General features: G+C 40.6%; 1 protein-coding gene across 2 annotated transcripts in view; it reads left to right on the top strand.

Moving 5' to 3' along the window:
- LAMA1 (laminin subunit alpha 1) overlaps positions 1 to 18,461 on the top strand; it is a 161,230-nt gene that overhangs the window by 123,756 nt on the left and 19,013 nt on the right. For both annotated transcript variants that reach the window (XM_067699663.1, XM_067699662.1), the window contains 11 exons: positions 1,122 to 1,265; positions 2,251 to 2,384; positions 3,204 to 3,354; positions 4,111 to 4,235; positions 7,339 to 7,489; positions 8,134 to 8,278; positions 8,765 to 8,906; positions 11,268 to 11,382; positions 11,578 to 11,748; positions 14,685 to 14,836; positions 15,533 to 15,718. In XM_067699663.1, coding sequence (XP_067555764.1) covers positions 1,122 to 1,265; positions 2,251 to 2,384; positions 3,204 to 3,354; positions 4,111 to 4,235; positions 7,339 to 7,489; positions 8,134 to 8,278; positions 8,765 to 8,906; positions 11,268 to 11,382; positions 11,578 to 11,748; positions 14,685 to 14,836; positions 15,533 to 15,718 — 1,616 coding nt within the window. The remainder of the gene's footprint in view (positions 1 to 1,121; positions 1,266 to 2,250; positions 2,385 to 3,203; positions 3,355 to 4,110; positions 4,236 to 7,338; positions 7,490 to 8,133; positions 8,279 to 8,764; positions 8,907 to 11,267; positions 11,383 to 11,577; positions 11,749 to 14,684; positions 14,837 to 15,532; positions 15,719 to 18,461) is intronic.

Raw genomic sequence — 18,461 nt, 5'->3', positions numbered from 1 at the left:
TTCGATGTGTTTCAGAATGTTGTTAGCAAAGAGATCTCTGTGTCCTTATGGACATTTATCATCGTGGCCTAGATTTATAGATCTGTACCAATTAGCTAGATGGTGCAGAACACATTAGGCCTGAGCGTCGGCATCCCTGTAAGTCTCACTGGTTGCGTATGGTGCTATTTCCATCATTTTACCAACTTTGTGTTCATAATCCAAGTACTCTTCAGAAGGTTCATACAGTGTGGGCCTCCTCTCTGTGATTCTGACAAAACAACTTGAACTGCATGAATGCTGCACAAATCCAGGTCACTAACTGCATAAAACACACAATTTGAGAGACTGCTTCCTGGTCATCCTCGGCACATGGCATTGGCTGTGCGCCAAAGGAGAGGCGTTTCAGGGAAATAAAACTTGAGAGAATATCATTTGTCTTGATCCTGGGGACCTGTAGACAATAGATGTGACCTCTGGTCTAAAGAGTATCTTCCTGAAGTTTCTAGCCAAGAAAAAGGAGTTCTGGATTCTTTGATCCCTGAGTGACTTCACTTTGGGAAAAGGGCTGTAGGTTTACAAGAGCTCTGGTTTCCATCTGTTTTAGTTCCAGTCACCAAATAAATGTAAACCCGATGGATGGTTCCAAGTGCTCTGGTTAATGTAAACTTATAATCTTGAAGGTTAATACAAGGATTATATGCAAGTAATTACTTATCAGAGAAATATGTAAGTGAAATAATTGCTCTATAAATATTTGCTGAGTAAGTAGATCAACCCTCCATTTATTCCATACATGATCATCAAATGTCCTGTGTCAGGTATAAGATTCCAAGGTGATTTGGATAAGCTCCTTGTCTTTAAGGAATTAAATCTCACATGATAGAGTTCCCAACATAAAATTCCCTTTTAAAACCTGACTGACTTTTCCACATTAAAATATTTTACCAAATAAAATAAGTTTCAGCATCATCTGACTTTCACCTTGTGAGACACGAAGCATTGTGCATCATCCAGAGAGGAAACCTGCTAGCAGTGACGATCTGGAACAGAATAGCACCGTTCAGCGCCAGGCGTGCTGCCACCGTGTGGCCCTACATGATTTTTAGGCACTTAGGGACACTTCCGTTTTCCTTCTACAGATCAAAGTTGCTGTGTCTGCAGACAGAGACTGTATCCGGGCCTACCAGCCTCAGATTTCTTCTACCAACTATAACAGCTTAACACTAAATGTGAAGACAAGCGAACCTGACAACCTTCTCTTCTACCTGGGGAGTAGCATCAGTGTGAGTATGACCCGCAAAAGCAACGCTGAGTCTCTTAGGGACAGAGTATATTTTCTGAATCGGTTAAAAAAAAATAGGGCCTTTGTGAAATCACTAATTCTTCTATGAGAACTAATCTTTTGCTAAACTGGTAACATTAGATTAAAAATAATCAAACTACAGAACTGAATGCCCGTGAGGAGAAGAATGGCATTTATGAAAAGTACCTCCCTCTGCCATCTTAACTGTGAGCTGTGGGACAGAGCTTTTCTTAATGTCTCCTGTGACCTCCGAAGCCACGGAGTTATGCTTTGGGTCTGTGGACATTGGCCGCTGTTACCAGGAGTGGAGGTGTGCACCACAAGGGGCATATCAGAATTGCCAAGCTTCCCCCCAGGCTATTCCACCCAGCGAGACTCCCAGGGTTCCCAGAGGGCATGTCCCCTATGGAAGACTACTGATTCATTTGACTGTGTCATTGGGAACAGGTCAGAGCCCTTGGGTATGTTAGGGCAGAAAATATTAGCAAGCGCAAATGCCATCGAGATGTCTTCTTAAGATACAAGGTGCAAAGCACAGGTCAGTCCGTGATGTACGATTTCATGGCTCCTGTCTCGCTGTACATCTCACGTTCGTGCATTGCCTTCTCAGACCAGGCAAACAAACAAGTGCAATGCCTCCCCTCATGACCCCGGTAGAGGCTGGTAACCCCCAGCAAGTTTTCTTGGAGAACTTCATGGGAGGCTTCATGGAGGGCTGTGCTGGGCAAGGGTGGTGGGCACTGATGGCCAACGGTGGCCACCATCTCCAGTACCAATACTCCAGGTCATGCTCCAGCTCCAGGGAGGGGAGCATTTAAAGACAAAAGACGATCTTTTTTGTTTTCTACTTAAAAAAAATTTTTAAAGTAGAGAAAATGCTGTAAGAATCATCTTTTAAAGTGTTTTGGTGGTCATGCACACAGTCTGGCGTGTGAACTCATCCCAACTCATGCCCTGCACCCCAGGCTGACTTCCTGGCAGTGGAGATGCGGCGAGGGAAAGTGGCCTTCCTCTGGGATTTGGGCTCCGGGTCCACACGTTTGGAATTTCCAGACTTCCCGATTGATGACAGCAAATGGCACAGTATCTATGTAACCAGGTAGCAGAGAAAGTTCTCTCTGAGCATCTCGCATCTTATAAGTAATTACATGTTTGTAACATCATATAACTGTCTTCGAAATTTCTGGGAAGTCAGTGAAAGGATACTTGGTTTAGATTATAGAAATAATTTTTTTCATTATTACAGAAGAAATAAAGTTTGTTAGCAAAACCAACAATCAGAAGAAAAAAGTTAAAAGTTTATGTTGCCTTTAGAATGTTAGGTCCAAGTCTGAGGCAGCCAACCCAGTAAAATGTTTGCGCCCCAGCAGAGGGGAGTAAAGTGCAGCGTGGTGGAGATGCCACGTGGCTGGCAGTGGTACAAGTGGGACAGAAGATGAGGGTACAAGTGGGGGATGCGTTTTCTCAAAATTCAGGCACGAAGCAAAATTCTTCCTTTTAAAGCCCCTCTCCAGAGGCAACTGCTGTTAAGTGGCTGTAGGTATAGCTTTCTTTTCACTTTTCTGTAATATCACAGTTGGTTGGTGATGGTGTGTTATTGGAAATTTCTGATTTTTACTTTGTTATTTGAAAAAATAGGGTAATGATAAAAGCAGTAGACCGTTCCAAATATATTTAGTTCATTATCTGAAACTATTTTAAGCAAGGAGGTAACATGATGGAATTTATGTTTTAAGAAGAAATACTCCACAAGATTTTGGAGTGCAAACTAGGGGCAGGATGGGCAAGACTGGAAGCAGGGAGACCAGTTGGAGACATGGGCAGAAGCAGGTGGAGGCTGTGTGTGAAACAGATGTGTGTGTATGTGGACCAACTTGCAATTCTGCAGGTGCTCTTTTTGCAATTCTGTGACCCTTAGGTTTGGAAACATTGGTTCGGTGAGTGTAAAGGAAATGAGCGCATCTCAAAAGCCACCACCAAAAACAAGTAAATCCCCTGGAACAGCTAATGTTCTGGATGTAAACAATTCAACACTAATGTTTGTTGGAGGGCTTGGAGGACAGATCAAGGTAACCTTCTGAACGTTCATCTTAACAGTGCTGATTGGCTGATTTTACCAACGTAGAAAATGAATATGTTTAAATTTTTGAAAATATTCTAGGCAGATGAAGATTTTCCTGCTTCTGTTATTTTGTTTAAGGACAGTTCATCTGCAGAGTTGGGTTGGTTTTGTAAAGGATCATGCTTAATAGATAGCATAATGGAAAAGAAGCCAGTGGTTCATTTTATTATTTGGTTTTTTTCCCCAATAATAAAAGAGGAAACTCAATATTCCACATGAATTTCTGTAAACTCCCTTTATCTCTATTCTGACTCTAGTGGTGGACTAATACTAATTAGCAGTTAGCAAAGGAGCCCATCGTATATTTTATTACATCAGTTACCCTCTCACCCAATAAAGTTCACTCACCTGGACTTGGTTCAGTGCTCTGAAATGAGAGTAAGGGTCCCAGTTCCCGGCAGGCCCTCACCACTGACCACATTCTCTGGGTCTCTTTCCTCATTAGTTAAAGGGCCTTCTCTCCAGTGACCCTAGTAACTGACCTGACCTTTGAGATCTTGTCCTGCTGTGTTGATTCTAGGATTCCAATTCATAATTGGAAGGAAGTTCAGTGATTACAGACTGGTCATTTTCCTGGATGTTTTTTTCTCAAAATTTGGATCTGTTAGATTTGAGCTCCCAAGGAGGAGTTTTGTGCACTTAGAGAATATATTTCTTTTCAACAAATATACTTGGATTATGTTTGTTTGTTTGTTTACATTAGAAGTCTCCTGCTGTGAAGGTTACTCATTTTAAAGGCTGCATGGGAGAGGCCTTCTTGAATGGACAGTCGATTGGCCTATGGAACTATATTGAAAGGGAGGGAAAGTGCCACGGCTGCTTTGGAAGGTAACGTGCCCCATTAGTAACACATAAGATGCTAACATGCACGGTAACAGTGTCCCGGGAGGAGGTTAGAGTTGCAGCATTTCCCAAACTCATTTGACCCTGATCTCTTTTTAAAAAGGAGCATTCCAGAGCTGTTTATGTTCCATAGAACATACTTCGCAAGTGCTGAAGTAGACACAAACAGGTGCTTTATGTCTACATTTGTAAATGGATTAAAACTGTCTTCATTTTAGATAAGTGCCCCTACCTACTAGCCAAAAACTTTAGCTCAGTGAGTTAATAAACTACTTCTAGCAACGGAATCCATTTGAGCGGGCCAGTAATTAGAATTCATTGCGCTTTTTACCTTTGTGTGTAATTTTCCATTATTAAATCATTAGCATGGTCCATTGATGTCCTTTAGATTTAAAAACTTTTTTTCTTAATATAATCATTTATCTTTAACTTTGATTTATATTACCAAGTAAGCTGATTTTTTTTATTCTTCTTTGAATATACTTACACTTCTCTTAACATGGTGTCAGCATATGTTTATAATTATGAACAATCTCTCAGATCCTTCAAGGATAGTATAAAATAAACCATTGATTCTAACAGTTCACATCTAAATATGGGAAAAAAACTTCCATTTAGTCAACAGGCCTTTATTCTTTTTTTTTTTTTTGCGGTACGCGGGCCTCTCACTGTTGTGGCCTCTCCCGTTGCAGAGCACAGGCTCTGGACACGCAGGCTCAGCGGCCATGGCTCACGGGCACAGCCGCTCTGCGGCATGTGGGATCCTCCCAGACCGGGGCACGAACCCGTGTCCCCTGCATCGGCAGGCGGACTCTCAACCACTGCGCCACCAAGGAAGCCCAGGCCTTTATTCTTGTGTTAGTTTTGAGAGGCTGTTGCAATAGAGCATTGGCTGCATGGCTGACCTTGACCGGACAGTCATCTGTTTCTGGGCCCTCTGCTTGGTACTGGTGATGGCAACATCAGTCACCCAAGCTTATCTCCTTCAATGTCTCATGGTCTACGGAAAATTACCTAAAATACTTTTTTGTGGTAACATAAAAAAGAGCTCTGCGCTGTAGGGGCGATGGTAGGTAGAGCATCCTGGGCGTGGGGCCCGAGTGATGCCTTCTCACTCACGGGACAGCTGCACGGAGTCTGACAGGTCCCCATCTCATGGGTGCCAGCTTGGATCAGAGCAGTCTAGTCATTCTTCCAGGGTCACGGGGCTGAGAGCTGGGAGGGAGGGCGTCTGCCCGGTCCTCCCGACCGCAGCGCTCCCCCCGGCCTCCCATAAATGCTGGGCGCTGGAGGAGAGCCAGCCATGAAGTGCTGTGGCAGACCCTTTGTCATTTGTCCCGGCCTCTTACCCAGGCAGGGGCCTGGAGCTGCCTTCCTGAGGCCCAGCTGGGGAAAGGCATATGGGCCTCATGGTTATAGAACGGAAGTCTGACCCACAGGGGACAAGCCCCAGAAATGTGCCGCTGACCCGAGGGATGTGAGCCTTCTCAGGAGAATCGCATTCAGTCATCATTTCCTTTGCATTCATCCCTCTTGGTGGCCACCTGACTGGGGCAGGCCCTGCTGAAGGACAGAAGCCGGAAGCAAAGACTCAACCTTCCTGAGAACAGAGAACTCCTGAGTTCTGGGGAGGGAGAGGGCAGACGGATTTCTGGAATTTCGTTTGAAACCTGGCTTTGCATTTTCTTGTGTGTGTTCTTGGGCAAGAACTTAATCTTTGAGGCTCAGCTTTTAATAGGCAAAATGGGACCCCACTAGGACCTCTGAACACAGTACAATTCTCAGAGCTAAACCAGAGTGAACATTTGCTATGTACCAGGCACCGTTTAAAGAACTTTACATGTATTAAATCATGTATAGCTCTTCCAGAGAGGTTCTAGTGTTACCCCTATTTTACAAATGAAGGAAATGAGACACAGAGGGGTTAGGTAACTTCTCTGAGGTTACACAGCTAGTAAGTTGGGGAGCTGGGATTTGAACCCTAGCAATCTGGTTCTGGAGTGTGTGTCCTTAGCTACATGAAACCGGTTGCCAAAAGATAAAGCAATGGGACATGCTTCTAGGAGGCCAAAGTTTTAAGGATTAAATAATTGAGAATTAGGCCACAGTTTGTTTATGCAGAGTGCATTTCCTTAAAGTTATACTTCCTTATAAGACATCTCAAGACGGAAATTTTTAGAAAAAGCAGGACTGTAGAAAGCTATAAATTTGAAACCTCAGGTTTTACAAAGCACTGCTACATTTTGTTTTGTTAATGGAAACAATTTCACTGTTGGGTTATTCTGTTCCTGCTTGGAGATGTGACACAGAGTGGTTATTGCACCTTCAGCTGGGAAAAATGCAAATTCTTACCCCAAAACACCCTAATCTAATTCACTTTCGAGCCCTATGACGTTCCAGAAAAGTACTTTTTGAACATAAGAATATGTTCTAAGTACTTGGTACCTGAAGAGTGAATCAAGTCAGCTTTTTGAGACGTTGGGAAAACTGGAAAACACTTATCTAAGAAGTGCTGGGGTCCATGGTATGTAACTGCTGTAAGCTTATCCTGCAGATTTTTGAGATTCTTTTTTGTCAATGATATTTTTGCAAACTGATCCTTTTGGCACATTGGTACATATTTGTTTTCCATCATTAGTCCAGTTTAGTTGAATTAGTTAAAAACGAGCATAAGGTGATACATGCCAGTAAAAAATTTACTCTGAAAGTGCTGGAATTAAGAAAGGACATTAAAGGAAACTAGACATTAAGGGACATCAAAGTCACATTAAGAGAATTAGAACAAATGAAAATCTAGTCACTAAGTAGAACTATTTATAGCAGTAATCCATCCTTTGAGGGAATTTCTTTTTACTACAGTGAACACTGCCCATGTTAACTTTCATTTCCTTACAAGGCAACTGGGTGCTTGTCTCGCATGATCTCATGGGGAGCGTATTTTAAGATATTATGACTTACACTTGTTATCAAATTATGGAAATAAATGCTCTATCACGACTTTTGTGAGGAAGAACTCAGTAGAACTATCATGTATTCTATTTAACTGCCTTCCTAAGAACGGATTGTATTTCACCTTCTGTCCTTGCAGCCCCCAAAATGAAGGTGCTTCCTTCCATTTTGATGGGAGTGGGTATTCTGTCGTGGAGAAGATGCTCCGGGCTACTGTGACGCAGATAATTATGCTTTTTAGTACCTTTTCACCTAATGGGCTGCTTCTCTACCTGGCTTCAAATGGCACCGTAAGAGTCTGTGGGGCCCTGCACCCTACTGTGTGTATACAGTTGGATTGCTATGAGGATATTTATGTTTGATGATTGTTTTATGAGCACATGCTAGGATAATATATACGTATATATGCCATATCAGTCCCCCTTTTTAAATGATTTGTCAGTACAAAATTACTGAAGAATGTTTGGAAAATATAGAAGCATATCAAGTAGAAAATAGCTTCCTATCATTATAAATATCAGTTGAACATTTATTATTAAATTTTGAGCTTGAATAAGACGTCTTGTTTTACTCACTCTGACCACCTTATTTGAATTCCATTGCAGGAAGTTCATGTTCTTATTTTTATCTGAAGTGCTGCTGATTTTTCTCAATCTTCTAGTTTTATTTTTAGGATTGGCCCAGTTGTCAATCTAAATGAAAAAAATAGAGATTCCACTTCTCTTCCTGCATTGTAGATTTTGATGACCATGAGTTTATCTGACATATGTCTGTATATTATTCTAGAAAGCCTTTGTGGACACTTTTAATTTTGGACTGTTGGGCCAGATCCTGTTTTCTCAGTTTGACTAGGAGGTTTCCGCCATCCCTGACTTGAAGAGAAAGGAAATATTGTGATAATAATGGAGCCTTGGGTAACTTTTCTTTATTACAGAAAGACTTTTTATCCATCGACTTGGTCAACGGCAGAGTTAGAGTTACAGTTGACCTGGGTTCTGGGCCTCTTGCTCTTACTACTGACAGACGCTATAATAATGGAACCTGGTACAAAATTGCCTTCCAGCGAAACAGAAAGCAAGGTAAATGCACAGGTAGACGCACGGAATGCCGGTCGCCCTCATAGGAATAGAAATCTTTCCAAGGTCAGCAGTCTTTTTTTACTTTAGCTTTCTAGGTATGCTTAAATGATATTCTAATCAAAAGCCATTGTTTTCTTTGGAATACTGAGCACCAGGATTCACATTTTGCTGGAGGAATATTCTAATTCTCTGTCTATGGTTTCCAAATGCATTATTTAACGTTAAATGCTGAAGTGGAGTCAAGGATAAAATTGATTCTGTTTTCTTTGACACACATACTGCTACCATTTAGCATGTATATTCTGGATTTATTGACTTTTGTAAAGAGGGTTTTCATTTGTCTTTTAACAGTCAAGAACATCCCCTGGTCAAATTTGCAGAATGTAAAAGAATATGTCTTTGTAAATGACCTTTGTTAGACGTCTGTGTTTACTTTATTGTAGAAAATGACTCATTTTCTTGTCTATTCCTCTTGATCTTCTCTAGGACTCCTAGCAGTTATTGATGCATATAACACCAGCTACAAAGAAACCAAGCAAGGGGAAACTCCAGGAGCATCTTCTGACCTCAATCGTCTAGATAAGGATCCAATTTATGTGGGTGGATTACCTAGGTCAAGAGTTGTAAGGTATGATATCACATTGCAGAATTTTCATGTCCCTAATTACCAACTGCCTTAGTTTCCGTAACAAAGTTCCACAGACTGGGCAGCCTAAACAACAGAAATGTGTTCTCTCACAGTTCTGGAGGCTACAGTTCCAAAATCAGGTGTCAGCAGGGCCACTTCCTTCTGAGGATTGTGAGAAAGAATCTGTTCCATGCTTCTCTCTGAGCTTCTGGTAGCTTCAGGCATTGCTCAGCTTGTAGGTGGCATTCTTTATCTGTGTGGACACGCTGTCTTCCCTCTGTGTGTGTCTCTCAGTGTCCAAATTTCCCCTTTTTATAAAGATACCAGTCATACTGGATTAGGACCTACCGTACTGACCTCACCTTAACTTGATTACAACTGTAAAGACCCTATTTTCAAATAAGGTCACATTCACAGGTACTGGGGGTTAGGATTTCAAAATCTTTTGGTCGGGGTGGGGAAACACCATTTAACCTATAACGTTCTGTTTTGATTAGTATGCCATATAATTGGGAAGTAAAGAAAGCCTTCTGCAATAGAACTTATGATTTTCTGTTTATTGCCTATAAAACATCTAAAAATTGTTACTGTGCAATATTTGGAGACCCACTTTCCATCACACGTCACTCTCCTGTCCAGACATTCTAGAGTGGTAGAATCTTTTTGGTGACAAAAAGAAAGGAATCATGCTTTCTGCAGACTTATCTGGATTCCCCTTTTGGTGATTAGAATGAATAATGTATGTGAAAGTTTAAAGACCAGCATCAGCAAGTTGGATTAAAGGTAGCAGAGGAGAGATGCACTGATTCTTGTTCTTGTTTAGCTTTGTGACTTTAATAATTTCATAAACTTTCTGTAGTTTACTGTCCTCAGTTTTGTAATTTTGGACTGGGGACAAAGTAAGCTCTAAGTTTCACACCATTATAAAAAAGGCATATACGGCCAACAGTCAAGGCAGCCTAGCTTCCAGGGAGTGGAATCACCAAATGTCCAAACCGAGTCACTCAGCCCCGTGGTTTTCAAATGTATATTTGTAGCAGTACCTCATCTTCAAGCCAGGTTCTTATACAGAAGTGCAGCCACTCCAGTTGCTATGGGTTGAGCAGCCCAGAATCCACTTCCTGACACACCCCCTTCTCTGCCAGAAATGTATGAAAGTTCCAAGGAACATAGTTTACAACCACAGTCACCCACCTTCAGGGTCTTGGAAATAAATGTCCCAAAACTTCAGTGGAGTTGGTCGCTTGTCCCAGGTCTTACCCCTCTGCCAAGGCAGAGCCAGGACTGGAAGCCTCTCCCTTAATCCCTGATTACAGATGTCATTCCTAACACAGTGGCATTGGGGATGTTTCTGAGGTTACAAGCTGTGTTGTAATTCATTTGTTCTTTACCTAAATGGTACACAGCATAGACCCTGGAGAAAAGGACAGAGTCCCTTTACTAGGAAAACATCTCAAATCACAGACTTTCATGATAGATGGGTCTTGGGTATCATCGGGGCCAGTCTCCTCATTTACAATGGAAGAAACTGAGATTTGGAAAGGTTGAAATTTGCCCTAAATCATGTGGTTTCTTAATGGCCGACAGCTCATTGCATAGCACAGAGAAAAAGTGAGATATGACATGTAGCAAGAAGCCATGTTCCTGCACAGTTCTCCTGTCACTAGCTGATGCTTCAGGGCATAACTGGGAGATGTTCAGTAGTCTCCATCATTTGGAAATGTTAGCCTGAGTACACTGAAGCTCACCTCACCCAGCAGAGTGGCGATTTCTGTTAATAAAAATATGGAATTGGCTTAGTATCAAAGAAATAAGGGTTCTGGATAATCCCAGACTTCACCAAATGCAGTTATTTCCTTCAGGAGGAAGTTCATGAATATGTGGTATGGACAAGAGCCGATGCTGTCTCTAACCGAGATCCTGGGAAATCACATTGCCCACGCTTGCCCCCGTGGGAGGTGAATGTTTGCTCTACACGGAGACTGAATTGAAATCTAAATGCTATAATTTCCTTATGGCAGTGCACTGTCTCTCTTATAATTAGCCTCTGTTTTAGTGAGTATATCTAAATGGTACTGACTATAATAGTTTCCCTTAAAATATTAAGCATGCTTTTATCTAGGTAGCCATCTAGGTAATCAGCCTCATAAATTCAATCCCTTTCTTTAGTCCTAAGGAGAGTACATGTTTGACCTGAATTCTCACCATCAGTAGTCTTGTTAGAGGGAGACCTAGACATTTATGAGAATGACACAAGGAAAGAGATCTTTCTTATTTGTAGGTCCATTTTTATTTCTTCTTTCAAAACTGGAGTTATAAAATCCAATTTTGTTGCTGTTGTTCTCTTGCCCTTCCCTACAGGAAAGGTGTCACCAGCAAAAGCTACGTGGGCTGTATCAAAAACCTGGAAATATCTAGATCGACCTTTGATTTACTCAGAAATTCCTACGGAGTGAGAAAAGGCTGTATACTGGAGGTGGGAAGTGTTTTATTAATATTGGGATGAGTTTCTATAAATGCCCACTGATTTACTAACATAATAAGGCAACAGGATCTAAACCAGGGGTGTGAACAGAAAAGAGGTGGTGGGGAAAACGGCAGCAGCCTCCAGGGTGGGAGGTTCAGCATGCGGGTGGGCCTCACGGTGCTTTCTCCTCTCCTTTGTGACCAGCCTGTCCGAAGCGTTAGCTTCTTGAGAGGCGGCTACGTTGAATTGCCACCCAAGTCCTTGTCACCAGATTCGGAATTGTTGGCAACATTTGCCACCAGGAACAGCAGCGGCATCATCCTGGCTGCCCTGGGCCAGCATGGGGAGAAGCAAGGTCACCGGCAGGCCCACAGGGTGAGTGGCTCAAAGGCTCTCAAGCCAGGAGCTCAGGAAGGAAATGACTTCAGGAAACACTGGATGGAAGATGACTTAGTCATAACATGTATTCTACAACATGTGTGCCTGGTTGTTAATGGGTGTGCGTTTTTAATAAGCAAAAGTGATTATTGCTGAATGTCTTTCCCTTACGAATCAGCGGTCTCTTCGTGTTGCATAATCCATCTTCCTTGTTTAGCCATTGAGAAGAAAGATCCTTGCTGTCTACCTAGGATTCTTATAGGATAGGTGATATTTACATTTCCTCTGCTTGAACTTTATATATTATGTAATTTGAAGAGATTCACAGAATACTGATGTAGTAATGAAGTAGAAGCCATGCAGCTACAATTCAGAGTACTGTTCTCTACTGTGCAAGGTATTTTATAGACATTGCTGTATAATTATTACAGCCACACTTCAGGGTGAATGCTGCTTCCTGTATTTTGCTGAGGGAGAAATGGATTCAGAGAGCCTGGCTAACCTGCACAAGATCACACACCCGTTATTTCAGAGCCTGACCTGGAACACCAGTCTGTAGACCCCAGATACCTCACAAGACACTGAGTGAAGGTCTGACAAGGACAGATTGGTTTATGGGCTCCACCAATCTTTTTTCCTTTTTTTAAGTTGAGATGAAATTTACATAAAATAAAAGTAACCATTTTTAGGTGAAACAGTCAGTGGCACTTAGTGCTTTCATAATGTTGTGAGGCCACTTTCTCTATCAAGTTCCAAAACATCTTCATCACCCAAAAGAGAAGCCTATGCCTGTTAAGCAGTCACTCCCCATTCACCCCCTCCCCGAACCCTGGTAACCACCAGTCTTCTTTCTGTATCTAGGAATGAATTTACCTATTCTGTATATTTCATATAAGTGGACTCATATGAGTGATATTCTGTCTTTTACTTAGCATGCTTTCGAGGTCCATCCACATTGTAGCATGTATCAGCACGTCCTTCTTTTTCATGGCTGAATGGTATCCCACTGTATACAGAGCATAATTTATTAGTTCATTGATGGACGTTTGGGGTTGTTTCTACCTTTTGACTATTGTGAATAATGCTGCTACGAACATCTGCATACAAGTATTTGTTAGAGTACCTGTTTTCAATTCTTTTGGGTATATACCTATGGGTGGAATTGCTGGGTCATATGGGAATTCTATGTTTAACTTCTTGAGGAACTATCAAACTGTTTTTCTCCACCAATCTTAATAGGACCTCTTATAAATCAAAGTTTGCTACTAAGTCAGCAAAAAGGAATGGTGTCATCCAGTGCTGGCAAGACCTTGTGAAACACTCCCATTCCAGTTCTGCTGGTGGACCTCTCTCATTGTGGCAAAAGAGTGTTAAGAGCTTTAAACATTTTCAAACCTTCAACTCTTTAATCCCACCTTTAGAAATCTTAGAAAAATTTCACAGGCAAAAAAAAAAACAAACAGTTAAATGTTCATTACGTATGGTAATAAAAAGTTAGAAACTACCTACATTTTTAAAAAAGGAATAGATCCCACAGTGAGATTTCATCTCACACCTCTGAGAATGGCAACCATCAAAAAAGATAAGAGATGGGCTTCCCTGGTGGCGCAGTGGTTGAGAGTCCGCCTGCCAGTGCAGGGGACACGGGTTTGTGCCCCGGTCCGGGAAGATCCCACATGCCACGGAGCGGCTGGGCCCGTGAGCCATGGCCACTGAGCCTGCATGTCCGGAGCCTGTGCTCCGCAACGGGAGAGGCCACAACAGTGAGAGGCCCGCGTACCGCAAAAACAAAAAAAAGAAAAGATAAGAGATAACAAGTGCTGGTGAGGATGTGGAAAAAAGGGAACCCTTGTGCACTGCTAGTGGGAATGTATAATATATTGGTACAGCCACTATGGAAAACAGTATGGGGCTTTCTCAAAAAATTAAAAATCAAACTCCCATATGATCCAGCAATTCCACTTCTGGGTATATATTTGAAGGAAATGAAATCACTACCTTGAAGAGATATCTATATCCTCTTGTTCATTGCAACATTATTTACTGTAGTCAAGACATGGAAACAAACTGAGTGTCTATCAGACGAATGGATAAAGACGTGGTGTGTGTATATGTATACATATTATCAATATCTATTTATTTATTTATACAGTGGAATATTATTCAGCCATAAAATAGGAGGAAATCCTGCCATTGAAAACAACATGCATGAACCTTGAGGGCATTACGTTAAATGAAATAGGTCAAAGAGAGAAAGACAAATACTGTATGATCTCACTTACATGTGGAATCTTAAAAAAAACTCAGAGACAGAACAGATTAGTGGTTACCAGAGGTAGGGGCAGGAGAGAAGTGGGTGAAGGGGGTCAAAGGTACAAACTTCAAGTTGTAAGATAAGTTCTGGGGATGTGATGTACAGCATGGTGACTATAGTGACAATATCATATTGCATATTTGAAAGTTGCTAAGAGAGTAGATCTTAAAAAGTTCTCACTACAAGAACAAATTTTGTAACTATATGAGGTGATCATTTACAGTATATTCAAATATCCAATGGTTCTGTTGTATACCTAAGACTAACACAATGGTATATGTCAATTATATCTCAATAAAATGGGAAAGGGAGAAACAGATCAATGACTTACAACGTAACTGTTTGTTAGTACATAATGTAGCAATAAATAATAAGTATGAAGACTGTAGAAATGGAAATCTTTGATATGGTTAGTGATAATAGCATAATACAGAATGTAAATTATGTCAGCAGAGGTTAGAAAGCAATATACAAAGTATAAAATAGTTGTTAGATGGTGATATTCTTAAGGAACTGCTTCCTTGGTGCCAATACTCCCACATTACCTTCATAAGATGATAATTCTTTAAATCCTATAGTAATGTCTTTTCTTTGGGCATTCTCTGTGTGACCTTCCCAGCCCTTCTTTTCCATCATGCTAATTGAAGGCCACATCGAAGTGCATGTTAATCCTGGGGATGGAACCAGCCTGAGAAGAGCTCTCCTGCATGCTCCCACGGGCACATATGGTGACGGTCAAGAGCATTCCATCTCCTTGATAAGGACCGGGAGGTATTTGCGTCACCTTACGAAGGCTCCCCAGTAGGAGGCCTGTATGCAGTGAAATGATTGGGATAATTAGTATGATGTCATTCAGAGTCTTTATAATTCCAAAATAATTCTAGAAGCTTGATAGAATATCTCTTTGGAAAACAATTTGATCTGCTTTGTAATAAGATATTTGCAGAATTTTCATAATTGAACATCCTTAAACCTGCCCTTTTCTGGGACCCAGCATAAAGTTTCTTTACACTGGAATAATTCTGTGTCAAATAGTGTTACAGTATTAGTAAATTCTAATAGTGAATGGTAAAATAGCAAATAGTAAATAGTAAAATGTAAACAGTGAAATAGTAAACAGTGTCATATCAACATTTCTATATAATTTCTCTCCAGAACTGTAGACCAAAAGTTTTAAAAAAAACACTGCACATTTTGTCACAGGTAAAGAAGTAAAAGATTCTCTCCAAAAAGCAATTGAACTGAATAATATTTAATCACATTCCATTCATTTTTGGAGAACGTTTACCTGTAAGTTTTATTATTCAAGATTCACTTTTTTATTCACACACATGTTAAATGTCATGTTAAAATGTATCTTCAAGGCACTTTTATAATTCAGTAAGAACTTGCTGGAATTAGATATTAAAATGGACAGTTATGTTTCATTATATTTGAAAACCTTTATTTTCTCCTTTAACCTTTTAGAATTATCACTGTCCAACTGGATGAGACAGCTCCTGTGGAAATGAAGCTGGGCCCATCAGCAGAAAGCAGGACAATAAGTGTGTCCAACCTGTACATAGGTGGTGTTCCAGAGGGCGAGGGGACACCCATGCTCAAGATGAGAAGCTCATTCCATGGCTGTATCCAAAACCTGATCTTTAACATGGAGTAAGTGTGACTGTGCTCTCAGCATGATTTTGCACTTCCTGATCTTTTAATGCCCAGCACTGACACTAACCTACAACGTAATTTTGCTGTTTGAGATGGCCCCAAATTCTACAAGTTCCCGAATAACAAGTGAATCCCGTGTTCTATAAACTCCGCCAAATGGCTTTATTAGACTAGAATGATGGAAAAATCTGGTCATCATGCATGAGAAAAAAAGAACCATTAAACATTAGTTCCATAGTACTGTCAACACACAGCAGAGGTCAAATACATTTTGGCATGCGCTTTTTTTTGATATCTTTATTGGAGTATAATTGCTTTACAATGGTTTGTTAGTTTCTGCTTTATAACAAAGTGAATCAGCTATACATATACATATATCCCCATATCTCCACCCTCTTGCATCCCCCTCCCATCCTCCCTATCCCACCCCTCTAGGTGGTCACAAAGCACGAAGCTGATCTCCCTGTGCTATGTGGCTGCTTCCCACTAGCTATCTGTTTTACATTTGGTAGTGTATATATGTCCATGCCACTCTCTCACTTTGTCACAGCTTACCCTTCCCCCTCCCCATGTCCTCAAGTCCATTCTCTACGTCTGTGTGTTTATTGCTGTCCTGCCCCTAGGTTCTTCAGAACCAATTTTTTTTTAAGATTCCATATTATGTGTTAGCATATGATATTTGTTTTTCTCTTTCTGACTTCACGCTGTATGACAGACTCTGGGTCCATCCACCTCACTACAAATAGCTCAATTTCGTATCTTTTTATGGCTGAGTAATATTCCATTGTATATATGTGCCACATCTTCTTTATCCATTCACCTGTCAGTGGACACTTAGGTTGCTTCCATGTCCTGGCTATTGTAAATAGTGCTGCAATGAACATTGGGGTACATGACTCTTTTTGAATTACGGTTTTCTCAGGATATATGCCCAGTAGTGGGATTGCTGGGTCATATGGTAGTTTTATTTTTAGTTTTTTAAGGAACCTCCATACTATTCTCCATAGTGGCTGTATCAATTTACATTCCCACCAACAGTGCAAGAGGGTTCCCTTTTCTCCACACCCTCTCCAACATTTACTGTTTGTACATTTTTTGATGATGGCCATTCTGACTTGTGTGACCTCATTGTAGTTTTGATTTGCATTTCTCTAATGATTAGTGATGTTGAGCATCCTTTCATGTGTTTGTTGGCAATCTGTATATCTTCTTTGGAAAAATGTCTACTTAGGTCTTCTGCCCATTTTTGGATTGGGTTGTTTGTTTTTTTGATATTGAGCTGCATGTACTGCTTGTAAATTTTGGAGATTAATCCTTTGTCAGTTGCTTCATTTGCAAATATTTTCACCCATTCTGAGAGTTGTCTTTTCATCTTGTTTATGTTTGCCTCTGCTGTGCAAAAGCTCTTAAGTTTCACTAGGTCCCATTTGTTTATTTTTGTTTTTATTTCCATTTCTCTAGGAGGTGGGTCAAAAAGGATCTTGCTGTGATTTATGTCATAGAGTGTTATGCCTATGTTTTCCTCTAAGAGTTTTATAGTGTCTGGCCTTACATTTAGGTCTATAATCGATTTTGAGTTTATTTTTGTGTATGGTGTTAGGGAGTGTTCTAATTTCATTCTTTTACATGTAGCTGTCCAGTTTTCCCAGCACCACTTATTGAAGAGGCTGTCTTTTCTCCATTGTATATTCTTGCCTCCTTTATCAAAGATAAAGTGACCATAGGTGCATGGGTTTATCTCTGTGCTTTCTATCCTGTTCCATTGATCTATATTTCTGTTTTTGTGCCAGTACCATACTGTCTTGATTACTGTAGCTTTGTAGTATACTCTGAAGTCAGGGAGCCTGATTCCTCCAGCTCCATTTTTCTTTCTCAAGATTGCTTTGGCTATTCGGGGTCTTTTGTGTTTCCATACAAATTGTGAAATTTTTTGTTCTAGTTCTGTGAAAAATGCCATTGGTAGTTTGATGGGGATTGCATTGAATCTGTAGATTGCTTTGGGTAGTAGAGTCATTTTCACAATGTTGATTCTACCAATCCAAGAACATGGTGTATCTCTCCATCTGTTTGTATCATCTTTAATTTCTTCATCAGTGTCTTATAGTTTTCTGCATACAGGTCTTTCGTCTCCTTAGGTAGGTTTATTCCTAGGTATTTTATTCTTTTTGTTGCAGTGGTAAATGGGAGTGTTTCCTTAATTTCTCTTTCAGATTTTTCATCAATAGTGTATAGGAATGCTAGTTCTGTGCATTAATTTTGTATCCTAGTACTTTAGCAAATTCATTGATTAGCTCTAGTAGTTTTCTGGTAGCATCTTTAGGATTCTCTACGCATAGTTTCATGTCATCTGCAAATAGTGACAGTTTTACTTCTTCTTTTCTGATTTGGACTCCTTTTATTTCTTTTTCTTTTCTGATTTCTGTGGCTAAAACTGCCAAAACTATGTTGAATAATAATAGAGTGGACATCCTTGTCTTGTTCCCGATCTTAAAGGAAATGCTTTCAGTTTCTCACCATTGAGCACAATGTTGGCTGTGGGTTTGTCATATATGGCCTTTATTATGTTGAGGTAAGTTCCCTCAATGCCTACTTTCTGGAGGGTTTTTATCATAAATGGGTGTTGAATTTTGTCGAAAGCTTTCTCTGCATCTATTGAGATCATATGGTTTTTCTCCTTCAATTTGTTAATATGGTTTATCACATTGATTTGCATATATTGAAGAATCCCTGCCTTCCTGGG

The sequence above is a fragment of the Pseudorca crassidens genome, chromosome 12, assembly GCF_039906515.1.
Source record: "Pseudorca crassidens isolate mPseCra1 chromosome 12, mPseCra1.hap1, whole genome shotgun sequence".
Classification (NCBI taxonomy): Eukaryota; Metazoa; Chordata; class Mammalia; order Artiodactyla; family Delphinidae; genus Pseudorca; species Pseudorca crassidens.
This window is presented reverse-complemented; position numbering and strand designations above follow the sequence as displayed.